This window comes from Podarcis bocagei (assembly GCF_964188305.1).
Source record: "Podarcis bocagei genome assembly, chromosome: 4".
In the NCBI taxonomy this organism is placed as follows: Eukaryota; Metazoa; Chordata; class Lepidosauria; order Squamata; family Lacertidae; genus Podarcis; species Podarcis bocagei.
In genome coordinates, this window is record NC_138128.1 from 80,646,160 (window position 1) to 80,660,107 (window position 13,948).

General features: G+C 39.3%; 1 protein-coding gene across 6 annotated transcripts in view; it reads left to right on the forward strand.

Moving 5' to 3' along the window:
- The window catches only part of SHLD2 (shieldin complex subunit 2), a 29,016-nt gene that overhangs the window by 12,727 nt on the left and 2,341 nt on the right, over positions 1 to 13,948 (forward strand). For 5 of the 6 annotated variants that reach the window (XM_081192355.1, XM_081192356.1, XM_081192354.1 and 2 more), the window contains 6 exons: positions 706 to 2,868; positions 3,891 to 3,998; positions 5,627 to 5,821; positions 6,544 to 6,678; positions 8,658 to 8,864; positions 9,379 to 9,613. In XM_081192355.1, coding sequence (XP_081048481.1) covers positions 1,431 to 2,868; positions 3,891 to 3,998; positions 5,627 to 5,821; positions 6,544 to 6,678; positions 8,658 to 8,864; positions 9,379 to 9,613 — 2,318 coding nt within the window. In that variant the 5' untranslated portion in view covers positions 706 to 1,430. Of the gene's footprint in view, positions 1 to 705; positions 2,869 to 3,890; positions 3,999 to 5,626; positions 5,822 to 6,543; positions 6,679 to 8,657; positions 8,865 to 9,378; positions 9,614 to 13,948 lie in introns of those variants that run through there. The other variant, XM_081192359.1, reaches the window with a different exon arrangement.

Below are 13,948 nucleotides of genomic sequence, written 5' to 3' on the forward strand. Positions count from 1 at the left end.
AAATACTGGGTTATTGTTTCCGCTGGATGTGATCAACCCACTGTGCTGTTGAACTTGGAACAGTTGCTCATCCACAAGATCCATGAAGCCACAATAAATACTTTGTTCCTAAAGTACCCATTCCCAGTTGATCCTGCCCACTGCATCTCACATTCCTCTTTCACTTTTGGTGTGTCCCTTTGTTCTGATTCTTCCTAAACTGAACTGCTTTGGCTGATTTTTGGCTTTGATCTTGGGTTATAAATTGGTATTATTATAATGAGGCTATTATTGGACTGTAATTGAAATCTAATAAAAAAATTATTTCATAAAAAAGGAATCTCAGTTTTAGATTCCACTTGAAATAAAATACTTGTCCATACTGGGGCAGACAGTAAATAAATAAATATGTTAGGGTATGTTTAATATTGCTCCAGAACTGGATTAATTATAAAATGTCTGTATATATATATGCCTCATACAGTCATGCTACAATGTAGAGTCTACTCATAGTTTTCTAAGGATTTGGTGACCTCTGATGGGCAACTAAGAATATGGATTAAATATTTTCTGATAAAATGAGAGGCAAATGTTTCTTATTGTAACCTACTCTGGGTTCCTCTTTAAGAAGGAAAATAGAATATAAATAATTGTTTTATGTGTTAAGTAATAAATGCTTAAGAATTTTATTGAGCGTTGTGCTTGTTTTTTTTAAATATTTTACAGAAGATCAAAAATCTGGAATACGTATCGGAGATCTTGGGCTCCTGATTTCAAGTGGAAGCATTCATGATTGTGCATGTTTCGCCATCACTTAAAAAAAATAAAATGCCAGATGTGAGCAGAAGCTGATGTCCAAAGTGCCAAGTAGCAGTGAACATCCAGATTTGAATAATATGAAAATCATAATATTTCAGCATAGAAACATGACTGAAAAATTTCATTAGTGATGTTGTCATCTTGTCTTCATGCATTTTAATAAACCTGGATATTTAACTAAAAGTTAACAAACACAGCTAAGTTTTAGAGACAATTGTACTGTATCCCTTAAGAAGTCTGATGCTGTTGAAGCGTGTTTCCCAGCTTCACTGTGACTCTTCGCTAGGGACCAAAAGTAATAAGGAACATCCCATAAAAGTCACATGGGTAGAAATGGCTGTTGGACACCATAGTGTTCTGGGCTCTTTAAAACACAAACTACCATTATTAAGTCTTTCAGTTGTATGATACATCTCAGTTTGTAATGTTTTATTAGGGATACTTAACCAACTTCCAAAATCAGTAGGATGGAATTTTTTATTTGGGTAATGTGTATGAAATATTAATATTGCTAACCTTTAATGAATTGTTTGAAAAATGAAGAGTGATTATAAGTCACATTTTAAGCACTGTGTGTTAAATGAACTATTATATTAAAATTTTCTTCATAATCAAAAAACTGAAAGAACAGCATGTCTGCAGCACCTCAAATTCATATTTTCTTTGGTGCACCTAGCCTCCCAGCCTCATTAAAGACTTCTAAAGAAGAGAGGTTTTCAGCATCTACTGCTGAAAAATGGCAGAAACTCTACTTTTCATTACCTAAGGACACTTTTAAACTTTGTACTAGAAAATGTATGTTTCTTGAACATGTAGATCATCGGACACCGAATGATACAGAATTGACTGCTCAGTCCAAAGATCACTTCCCCCCAGATGGTGGGAAAGAATATGGGCTGACTGATGTTATTTTGACAGACTGTGGAGCTGGTGCTGGAAGAGTAAAATTACTCAGCAATGAAGCTAAGCACCTTCCATATCAGCAGCTTCTCACAGATATAAAAACAGGTGAACCAAGCAAGCAATCTGAAGATGCTGAAGAAGGTACCAGTAAGATGCATAACCTTACTATTCCTCCCTTGGCTTCTAGTACCGAAAAGTTTAGCAGAGGTCTGGAGTCTATAGGACAGGATGAGAAACCATCAGATGTTCCGTGTGCTCATTACCAGCTCTTGAATCAATACTTGGAGGGATGTTTCCCACAAGTAATGAAACAATCAAAGACTGGAAAACCACTAAATGTGTGTTCAAATCTTCCAGTTTCAACAGACACTGAATTCCTTAGTATTCTGACTTCAAGCCAAGTTGCTCTGCTTTCAGGAGGGCATGCTGTAGGACAAAATGAAACACAAAGCAAATCTACAAAGGCGAGTGGAACAGAATTGGATGGACTTTGTAGGGAAGATGAAGCATCCACAGAACTGCATATTCAGTTAAATGAAAATGGTGGTTTGTGTGCAAATATCACTGATACAGATAGCTCTCTTGAACTGTTTGACTTTGATAGTACCGTGAAAAGCAACTCGTATTTGAGAGAAAATAGCTTTCAAGAAAATGCTGATATGCCTACAGACCATTTGTGTTCATCTGATGATAAACCTAAAAAAGAGGTACATTATATTGAACCATGGAAGAAAGGAATATTGTGTTCCCAAGTCAGCCACTCTGCTAAAAGATCTCAAACATCTGAAGATATTTCACCGGCAACTTACATTACACTTGGAGACCAACAGCAATCAAAGAAAGCCAAATTGATTTGTTCTCCAGTTTGTGCAGTTCCACAAATAGAGCAACTGAGAATTTCAGGGTTTAAGAAAGTTTTGAAACGTCCATCCCTGCTTAAAGACTGTTTATGCAAAGGTCAGAAGTACACCGTCTTAGTCACAGTTCTACATCCTTGCCATATTAAAGAAATACAAACAAAGCCAGGATCTAAACTGTCCTCAAGAGTCCCCCTAGCCACAGTCGTAGTTTTTGATCAGTCTGAAGTACAACGAAAGATTGCATTGTGGAGAGCAGCAGCATTTTGGTCACTTACAATGTTTCCTGGCGATATCGTACTGTTCACAGGTGAGGGTTAAAATGGCGCTTATCAGTTCATTTTTGACATTTTCCATAGGAAGTATTTTAGATAGTGAACTGGTCGATGGTATATACCTTTCTGCTGAGTCTCGGGTACAATGTTAAGTGTCTCCTGAAACACATTCCATATTGTAAGCACATTTATAAAAAACACACTACAGCTATAGAGATGTGGTAGAGGAGTTGCTCTCCAGCCCCACCCTACAATTAATGCTTCCTAGCTATTAGGAATATCCAAGAAACCTCTATCAAACAATATCATAATGCATAATCTATTTCCCTCCGCTCCCCGCATTTGTTTTTTAATACTGCCTTGATTCAAGGCAGCAACTGAATTGGCGTACTGTTAAATAAGGGATTTTTCTTTTCTCAACATGCATCTGCTCAGTTTGGATGATCAGAAACGACCTTTGCACTCCTTCCCTCGCATGTGGCATCACTGTCAGTTTGCAGCTTAACAATAAGCATGATTTGCTGTTGCACTGGAATTGAAAAGCATTTAGTGTTTGCCCTCCAAGTCAGGGTTTGAAGTGAGTTTCTGATTTTTGTTGGGAGGTCAAGTGCTGATCAGTGTTTGCTACAATGATGGAGGAGAAAGAAAACAGTTGGTGGCTCAATTCATAAAAACATGGATTGGAGGCTTGGCAAAACTCATATGCTATCTCCGAAGACTCAGCTTTGAAAAATCATTCTTTTTCCCCATCAGAACTGTATTTACTGTCGCCCTAACAGAAACTGGCAGTGGTGAAGGGTTCTCCACAATGTGTTTTGAAGCCAAAATTTGAATTCAAAGCTGGACTTTTAATATTACCATATCTTTGCCCACTTCAGACAGACTAAATATATAAAAAGTCATGCAAAGCTTGAACAACTTGGTGGTGGCTTTCAGTTTTCGAACAGGGGCTAGTCCAGTTTGTAGATTTGAAGTGGGATATGTCTGTGTCATCGTTGTCCATCCCCCCCCCCCGCCCCCTGGTGACTTGGACTGAGGTTTCTTCTCTTCGTTGCAGATGTGATTATAAATGAGAATCGCTGGAATGGGGAAATATTGCTGCAGTCAACGTTCACTAGTCGGTTATTGAATCTTGGAAGCTGCTCGACTATTAATCAGAACAAATGTGAGCTTTAATACTTTGCATACAGTGAACTCTTGTCCCAATTCATGATTTCCTTAATAATTCAAATCTAGTATTTCCCAAACTTTCTTGAAATGGTTGCATAATATCTGTCAGATGGCAGTGGTGGTTGCTCGTGAGTAACTAGGCAGGCCTCAGACCTGTCTTTTACAGGTTTTATTTTAGTACAAACTATTTACAGTGCAGAGCCACAAGTTCATGTCTACCTCAATCGCTAGCAGAATCCGGGAGTGCTTGTTTCCTGGACCTCCCCCAACATAAAAGTCTCATTACGCCCAGCCATTTCCTTCCTTCTTTGCACTTGAGATTTCTGCGCAGGGTGGGTGACGGAAGGGGCATGCTTCCTTCCTGGCCGGCTTGGCCAGGAGCGGTACTGAGGCTCCCACCAGCATCCTCTGGTCCTTTCACCTCTTCCCCACTGGAGGTGGGGCTTTCCTCATCACCGGAAGAGGAACTGCTTCGCAAGATTTTCGGAGGCTCCCTGTAACACAACTGCCCCTCTGTTTCCTACCCCTGTTCTGATGGCAGTTCCCTGACAATATCACTTCTTTTACTAAAGTTCATACCCTTCAGACAAATTTAATCCAAATATTTAATGCACGAGGAGCACTAGAATGTGTGTGGCATACCTATGGCTCAATCAAACATTTTTCTACATGAAATGTAAATGTTATATGCTTGTCCACTTACTTTCTTCCCTATCCTGCTGTCCCCAATAATACTTCTGTATCCCAATATCAACCTGAATTTCAATCTATGTTCAGACATTAGGTTCAGGGAAGGCATGGGTGCAGGTGATATGATTGAGCATCAATTTCTGTCTGCTGCTGAGAAGAGCTGAGGATGCTCTCGTAGAAAGAAATTGAACAGGGCCAATGTGATAAAAAAAATCCTGAATAAACACACCATACTCATCAGATAAATGATGCCTTTTTTAAACACATGAATCACAGTGGCAGCATTCACATATCATGGTAAACCACATGGCAGATGTGCAGAAGGCTCTTTCATTCCTTCCCTCTAGCCAGCAGTAGCAGCAAACCATGATCCCTGGAGAATCATGATTTGTTCCACAGCAAACAAGCCATGGTGTTATCAAGGTTTGTGTTTGGTTTACTAATCAAGGTTTGTTTGGATGAAACAAGCTATGGTATAAGCTTGGATACAACAACATGGATTGTTGCTCCCATTGGTTAGTGGAGAGGAACAAAACTATGTTTTATCCTGATGTACAAATTGTGCCTTTATGAGTGCCTTCTGAGTGGTATTAAACTAAGTTTTACTCAGTAGAGCCGCTGAAATTCACGAACATGACTAAGGTCTATTAATTTCAATGGGCTTACCCTGAGTAAAACTTAGTTAACTGTCACTTCTGAGATTGTATTTGCATTGAATATATATCTTTTACATTTATTTCTAACTGCTTAGAAGCTTATTTTGGCATTAAGTAGTACATAATTTTTAAATTATTATTTCTGAATTAAGTTAAGAACATTGCTAGTTATGCTTGCAAGTGATATTTTGGTCTGGGATTACCATAGGTGAAACATACAGCCCCCCTGCCCAAAAATTAGAAATATTTTAAAATTTTTATATGTGTTCTTTTCTAGTCTCGCATATAGTGGATGTTAATATTCTCCAGGATTTGCTGGCATATGTGTCTTCCAAGCAAGCCTATCTTCAAGCTCTCCCCCAAAGGCAGACCCAGACTTTGAACAATATACAGCATATTCAACTAGATCAGCTCAAACCAGATAGATTGGTGCACACAATAGTGAAAATTATCAACATCACTGTGCTATCAGGTGAGTTGACTTTTTAATCCTATATTTCACTGGGGCTGTATCTTAAGATTGAAAAGAATAAGGTGGGCATGGTAGTTCCCTAGCTACAGATTTAAAAAACCTAAGAGTAGACCTTGAAAAGATACCTCCCTCCGACTTACCTGTCTGAGAGAAAACAGCCACTAAGCATGTTAATGCAAATATTTGAAAGGAAGCTTTTATGTCCAGGATGCAGAGTACTATATGGCTTATTCCATGTGCCCAAAGACTTGTTTTTAAAAAACATCCCTTCATGTTCCACATAGTAATCCCTTTTCAAAACCAAGGGGACTTTCAAAGTATATAGTTTGTGCTCTGGCATGGAGATCTGCTGTTCAAAGGGGGAAGGTCAAAACCAAAAGTAGTTCATTGTCTTGTAGTCTAAAGCAGCATATAAATACAATATATTTGATGGGGCCAGGTCACTCAATGTTTGGGAAAAGATTTTCAGGAAATGTTGATCAACCATTAACTTGTACCATTTCCTAATTGTGGTTCATAATAGTTTCTGAAAATATGATTGTTTAATATGGTGTAGTTAACCAGGTTTCACCTGGTGCACGTTCAGCTGAATTGTTAGTTTTCCCCTCTTGCATATAATTTTAGGTGTCAAAATTCTGCTTGACTTAACATCAGCACCCTCAACTACTTCCCCCTCAACTTCTATATAAATCATGTTTGCGTTTGCAATATTTTATCTATAGAATCTACATACAGTTACAAAGGAGAAACAAAAAGAAAAATTATTTTAACAGTGGAACAGATGAAGGACCAGCATTATGGCTTGGTGTTATGGGGCGCTCTATCGGCTCACTGTCCTCAGCTTCAAAGGAAAAGAGGTAAAAAGTCACTACTTGGTTTAATGCAATATTTGTGGAATTCTTTGTGTAATCCATTGACATAGGGCAACAGAAGGGAGCAAACAGTATGTTATCATTTGACCCTAATCTCCTTTTTGTTTGAAATGGCTATCTCATACTGTATAATACAAATGCCTGTCAAATATATGGCTGATTTCTTACTTCTGAAATAGCAATATCAATCACTTTTGCAACTGTTTCAGTTTGTTTCCAAATAGTTACTAACTAGTTAAGGCTTTTGTGTTAAGCAACACAAATTCACACAGTAGTCTTGATTTATGTTAGAACTAGCAAACTGCCTATCGTTATGTGATATATGTCCATGTATATTGCAGGGTCATCTTGTGTGTCCCTGTGCAAAAATATTAAGATTTCTGCTCTTTAAACAACTGCAGGTAGCTGACTGCTTTTTATAGCATTTATTTCAAGCTCTGCTTTGTTAAATTAAGGCAAAGAAATCTAGCATTGTGCCCTTCTTTGTCATTCAACCTTGCAATTTAGTCTACAGTTAGTTTTGTGAGTAATTTGAAATTTCAAACAATTTGTGTTTAATCATTAAAGGACTATATCTGGAAGGTAAGATAAGACTTGTGTTCTTAACTGTCCAAATATCTATCTCTGTTGAAAAATCCTAAATGTTCCTATCAAGACTACCAGGATCAGGAGTTTACTTCATGCCAACCAGGGCTGTAGGTCATGACAACTGAGCATTATGCCTAACTCACCATAGAGCAGCATGTGGTGGTCATTCATAGTACTACTGAGCATAGGAAAATAGATCAGCATACAGAGGTCATTTCTGTTGGAAATCAAAGTATTTACAAGCCATTATTTCATTATAAATATATTAAGTATGTGAGAGTGTAATCTTGAGCACGTTCCTCAGAAGATACAGTAACATTTATTCTGAATATAAAGAAGTGTTCATATGTATTGAAATTGAAATACCACTATCTTTTGTTGCAAGGATTGTAAAGAGATGTTGGGCAGCAGTTTTGGTCATGATCTGTAAGCCAGGAAATTGAAATCTCTTCCCAGCTATGAGTACACTAGGAGACCTTTAGCGGTTGCCTTCTCTCAGCTTGATTGTAATGAAATATTCATCCAATAGGAGCAAGCCCAAACCATGCAATACGTGACCTGTGTGGGAATTGACCATATGTTGTGTGTCTATGTCATTGTCATAGCTGTCAACTTTTTCCTTTTTTTAAGGGAAATTCCTTTATTCCGAATAGGATTCCTCTCAAGAAAAGGGAAAAGCTATGGTGATGGGTAGGCAAACTAAAGCCCGGAACCGGCCCTATCACCTTCTAAATCCAGCCCGTGGACGGTCCGGGAATCAGCATGTTTTTACATGAGTAGAATGTATGCTTTTATTTAAAATGCATCTCTGGGTTATTTGTGGGGCATAGGAATTCGTTCATTATTATTTTTTCCAAAATATAGTCCGGCCCCCTGCTTAAAAAGTTTGCTGACCCCTGGTCTATGTGATTTGGATTCTAAAGGCATTGGCCCTGTGCAAACTTTCATTGGCTGAGGAACCTGTGGCCCTCCAGATGTTGCTTGACTACAGCTCCTAGCATCCCTGTCATTGGCCGTGCTGGCTGGGACTGATGCAAGTTAGGGTCTAGCAGCATCTGGAGGGCCACAGCTTCTCCACCCCTGCTTTACATTCATACATGGGACAGATGCATTTGGTGAGTAGGATGGGTTGGTCCTGATGTGACTTCCTCCACCACTCATAGCATCTCCCAAGCAAGATGTTTGTGTAAACTAGGCAAATTTATCTGGTTTGTAAACACTCAAAATGCTATCTATTTATTTTTTGCACACAGCATTGAAGGTATTCCTCTTTTTCATCATCTCTGAAAGTGCACTATTCCATCCAAAGTTTTCTGTGGCTATTAACAAGGAATTAGAATCTAAAATTCTAAGTGGGGTTATTCTTTTCTTCTTAGACCACATATGGGAATTCAAATACCTATTTGTAAAACACAGTCCTATCTCTGGTGAACTCGAATTGCATACAACACCATGGACATCTTTGGAGTGCCTCTTCGATGATGATAGAAGAGCTATTGAGTTCAAAGAGAAGTTTCAGAAGGATGTCACATCACTGATGGGTATAACTACTCTTGCTGCACTTCTGGAGGGGAAATGTTCTGGTGAGATTTTCATTCTTTTTTCTTTCCTCTTTTTAAGGGAGTGGGATTTTCTTGCTCCTTTATTAAATTGTACTGAAGAGCTTTGAGAGGGCAAATTACAGCAATTAAAAATAAAAAAGGAGCACACAATGCCAAGTATCTAATTAAATTAGAGTTGTCCCACATCTGTGCAGTCCTGGTGATTGAATGCCAACCCAAAGGGAAATATGTTTAATGCTCTTTCAATAAGTATATGGACCATTAGGAAAAGAGAACTCCAAGTGTCACTCCCTGTGTCCTTGTTGGTCTAATTTGGTTCAGTGAAGAAGAGCTGTTTAGGCTGCAATCTAACACACCTTAAAAACAATCCAATTGAACTCAATGGGGTTTACTGTAGACTAAGATTAAGATTAGAATAAGATTAAAATTAGTTTACATGATAGTTCAAGTAGCTACCATTATTCAGTTGGCAATAATGATTTACCTGTTTTCTTGGCAGCAGAAGAGACTAGACAACTCCTTTATGTTTCCGTAGGAATGATCCAAGTGAAAGCCTGCATCTCAGAGTTGAAGTTTGCTGTTGCCTCTTCTCCACATGGACAACTTGTCTTTGATTATAAAACTTCACTGCAGCAGATATTTGCTTCTCTTACTCAGATCACCTATGCGGGCTGTGCAAAATGTGGACTTGAACTACAAATAGATGATAACAAGATCTACAGACAGTGTGTTAGCTGCTTACCCTCTAATAAAGTGAAGATATTCTACAGGTAAAAAAGTGTGTATATAATGAATATATGAATGAATGTGTGAGAGTGAAGGAGAATCACTTTACGGTAGCTGCCATGTTAACATATGAATCTGGCCCGCAGGAGTATTATTGTAAAAGGGGATACGTTTTATTTATACTTCCACATTCTATCCATAACATTGTTTTAAAGGGAATCAGTCCAGTCTGGTGAAATGCTCCCAGGGTCAGATTGAGTCAATTACATTCACTAGGCTTGTGGTTTTCTGTCACCCTACTCTTACTGCTTTGGTATGAATGGGTAGTAGAAAAACTGATAATACTTTGTGTGAGTTTTTCACAGAGGGTTGAAGGGTAAGTAGATTCTTCTGGTAGATGAAGACAAATCCTATGGAAGGGCAAGTGTACAGCTGTGTGCCTTGGCATCCCTATCCTGTTGCAGCCCATAGCAATGAGCACCTTGTGGAGGAGCCAAGTGTCTCACACTCCTTTCTGGGAATTATGAGATTAGCAGGCCAGGTTATAAATGCAACCTTTTAATATAAGCATTGTTTACACCATTTAAATATTGAACGTGTTTATGGTGTATAAACCCGAAAGACCATCAAGTTCCCATTTAAAGTATTAGTTTAGTTTTTATGTCCTTCCATATACCAAGCAAACAATGTTGTGGTGCAACAGGATAAAAACACCTCAGTCTAACAGAAACTGTGTTTGGTCAGTGTTACAGAACTAAGTGTTAATGCATATCTTTGTATAAATTACTATTACTTCATTAGTAATTTCGTTGTCCCCGAAGGGGGCAATGACAATAAAGATATTATTATTATTATTATTATTATTACAAAGTGTGATCTTTGGGTTGTATCAGCCAAAGTCCATCCCAGTCACACAAGGACTTCAGCTTGTGCAACAGAACTTCCCCTTCCACTCCTCTCTTCCGAAGGGAACCCCCAAGAACAGCTTTGGTATACATGCAGGGGGAGGAGTGGGGAAGTTCCATTGCACAGGCAGAAACAGGATATACAAACAGGATGGTTTCATTGGATAGAAATCTCTATTTTTATCTATCTGTTTTGGTGATTCCCATGGTAATAAAAGTTGCTGACAGAGCTTGAGGCTGAAGTCCAAAAGGTTTATGGGTACCAGTGTAACACAGCGACCCCTGGAAAACTGTTGGAGCAGCAATTCATTAAAAACTAGAAACAGCATCATGTTTTAAGAAGCCAATTACCTTTCTGAAATAATTCAGCAACTTCTGTTGGAAGAGAAACCTGACAACAAACACTAGGTGGCAGTAGTGGATAGTTTATGCAGGTGGGAAACCCCCGCCCCACAAAATCCACAGATGCATCTGACTTTATTATATATAGCAATAGCTGATATTTGAGGTGGTCTCTTTCAGAAATGTTAAGGGCTTTGTAGCAACTCTGCAGTTAGCATTCACATGGAGACAATTTACTGTAGAGAGAGGCAAATGGCGGGTTTGTCCATAGTCTTATACACCAAGTTTTGTACAACATAATTTTGTACTTGTCTGCAAGAGATGTATAGAAATCCTATTGTGAAAATCCTATTTGAAAGGGTTTCTTAAATGAATTTATCACCTACCAACATTTCTTTTGCCTATTAGATTTGTTGAAAGGCAAATACTGGATCTGATTTGCATTTATGATTATGGATTCTTGTCTGGTTTAAGGAACTGCATGCAACAATTAAATTAACGTGACATTTCTCTTTCCTGGTCCACTTAATTGCTCCTTGGGTTTCTACAGCTTATTTTTAACTCTGCAGCAAGGATTGAAAATAATGGCATGGCGGGCAGTTAAGAATGTGAAAGTGTGCCTTGCATCTCTCTTTCTCTCCCTTTATGTATATTAATGTAAAGTTTCTATTTCAGGTGTGGGTATGTGAATTTACATCCTGCCTTCCGCCTCCCTCCTCCCAAAAATGGAATTTAACATATTATAATAGTTAAAATCTGATTGTTGTAGTAAAACCAAATAATAATTACATCTAAAGGTAAAGGGACCCCTGACCATTAGGTCCAGTCATGACCGACTCTGGGGTTGCGGCGCTCATCACGCTTTATTGGCTGAGGGAGCCGGCGTACAACTTCCGGGTCATGTGGCCAGCATGACTAAGCCGCTTCTGGCAAACCAGAGCAGCGCATGGAAACGCCATTTACCTTCCCGCTGCTATTTATCTACTTGCACTTTGACGTGCTTTCAAACTGCTAGGTTGGCAGGAGCAGGGATCGAGCAATGGGAGCTCACCCCATTTCGGGGATTTGAATAGCCGACCTTCTGATCGGCAAGTCCTAGGCTCTGTGGTTCAATCCGCAGCGCCACCTGCATCCCAATAGTTACATCTACAAGCCTTTAATTTCCTGTAGTGGTTTTGACTTTATAAGAGCATGACGTTTGGTGAAATCTTTCCCAGTGACCTTATCAGGAACTGATAATGCTGTAGTTAGAAGCCAGTGTCCTGTGTTAATTATTTAGTATATTTCGAAATTAAGCATCTCAACCTGCTTCTCTTTGAAATTGCAATTTATTTGTAGTTGATTAAAAGTATTAGTGGGGGACTGAAATAGCTGCTCAGCTGCCAACTGATTTGGTTCACCTTAATTGCTTGCATACAGAGAGCGAACTGATTAAGCACCACCATTAGTCAAGTGTTTGGAACTTCAAAGCTGAGAACGTCCTTGACTCAAGAAGCCAAAAGTTAGATATGCTTGAGTATACTTCCCCCCCTTGAATTTATTCTGAATCACATGACCTGTTTTGAAGGGTCAGCTGCAAACATGTATTTATTTTTTATTTATTTTAAAAAGCTTAGTCTTATTGCTCTACTTCTCTCCCCCCCTCCGACTCTGCCTTTGTGGATTTGAACAACAAATGGAGGTGTTCATAAGTATAAAGGTACCCCTGCCCATACGGGCCAGTCTTGACAGACTCTAGGGTTGTGCGCCCATCTCACTCAAGAGGCCAGGGGCCAGCGCTGTCCAGAGACACTTCCGGGTCACGTGGCCAGCGTGACAAAGCTGCATCTGGCAAGCCAGCGCAGCACACGGAAACGCCGTTTACCTTCCCGCCAGTAAGCGGCCCCTATTTATCTACTTGCACCTGGGGGTGCTTTCGAACTGCTAGGTTGGCAGGCGCTGGGACCGAGCAACGGGAGCGCACCCCGCCGCAGGGATTCGAACCGCCGACCTTTCGATCGGCAAGCCCTAGGCGCTGAGGCTTTTACCTACAGCGCCACCCGTGTCCCTGTTCATAAGTATAGAACTTCATAAATGAGTGGTACTATTTTCTTTGGGAAATTATAAGATGTTGTCTTTAGGCACAGCCCTCTGACACTGGATGGTCTCCAAGATCATCATTTCAGTTTTCAGTTATAGGGTAGAGAACAAGATTCATAGCACGTTTCAGATGCCTGTCCTTTGACATTTTCAAGATTTTAACTGCACTACAGTTAAACTGTTTCATTTAAATACAGCTTAAAAAACTAACAGTATAACTGCACCGTAACCTCTCCCCCCTGTAGCCCCCAATAAGCGCTCAACTGTGTGGTTGGGGGATTCTCAAGAGCAGGCTTCCTCAACCTCGGCCCTCCAGATGTTTTTGGCCTACAACTCCCATGATCCCTAGCTAGCAGGACTGGTGGTCAGGGATGATGGGAATTGTAGTCTCAAAACATCTGGAAGGCCGAGGTTGAGGAAGCCTGCTCTAGAGCAAGGGAGTTGCAATCGATAAGCTCCCCAAACTGTATTTTATTGTGGTTAACTTATAATACCTCACAATAACCAGATATATGTATTCCCCTCCCTATACAAAAGGCTGAGTCAAAAGAACAAAGTTATTGATTACATTTCCCCAAAGATTCTTCCAATATAAAGATCTTCTCTCTAAGCAACAATGCAGTTGAGCTTCTTCCTACGGATCCTTGTTCATCTGGAATTACAAGGGCTTGAAAATATGAGCATATAATTTTGTGGCAACCTTTTGAACAGGCTTTTCTTTTTAGAAATTAAACAATGTTCTTCTTAATATGTATTTTATTATTTAAAATGCCCAAATACCTGATATTCAAGTACATGAGATCTAGAAGGAATTAGAAATTCTTCACGTAATCATAGTTTCCCCTCTTGCTCATGTCTGGAATATCCGAATAGAGTGTTGCAGTCACTCTGGCTGTAAGTATTCAGCTTCTAAAGTGTCATAAATATATTACCACTTTAAAATACAAGGAAAGGCTACTGAAACAATACACTAGCATATTGTGTAGAAGCAAATTTTGCCTGCTTATTCAATCAAGGTACCTTACCGAGTCATTAAATCAAGATAATGTCATT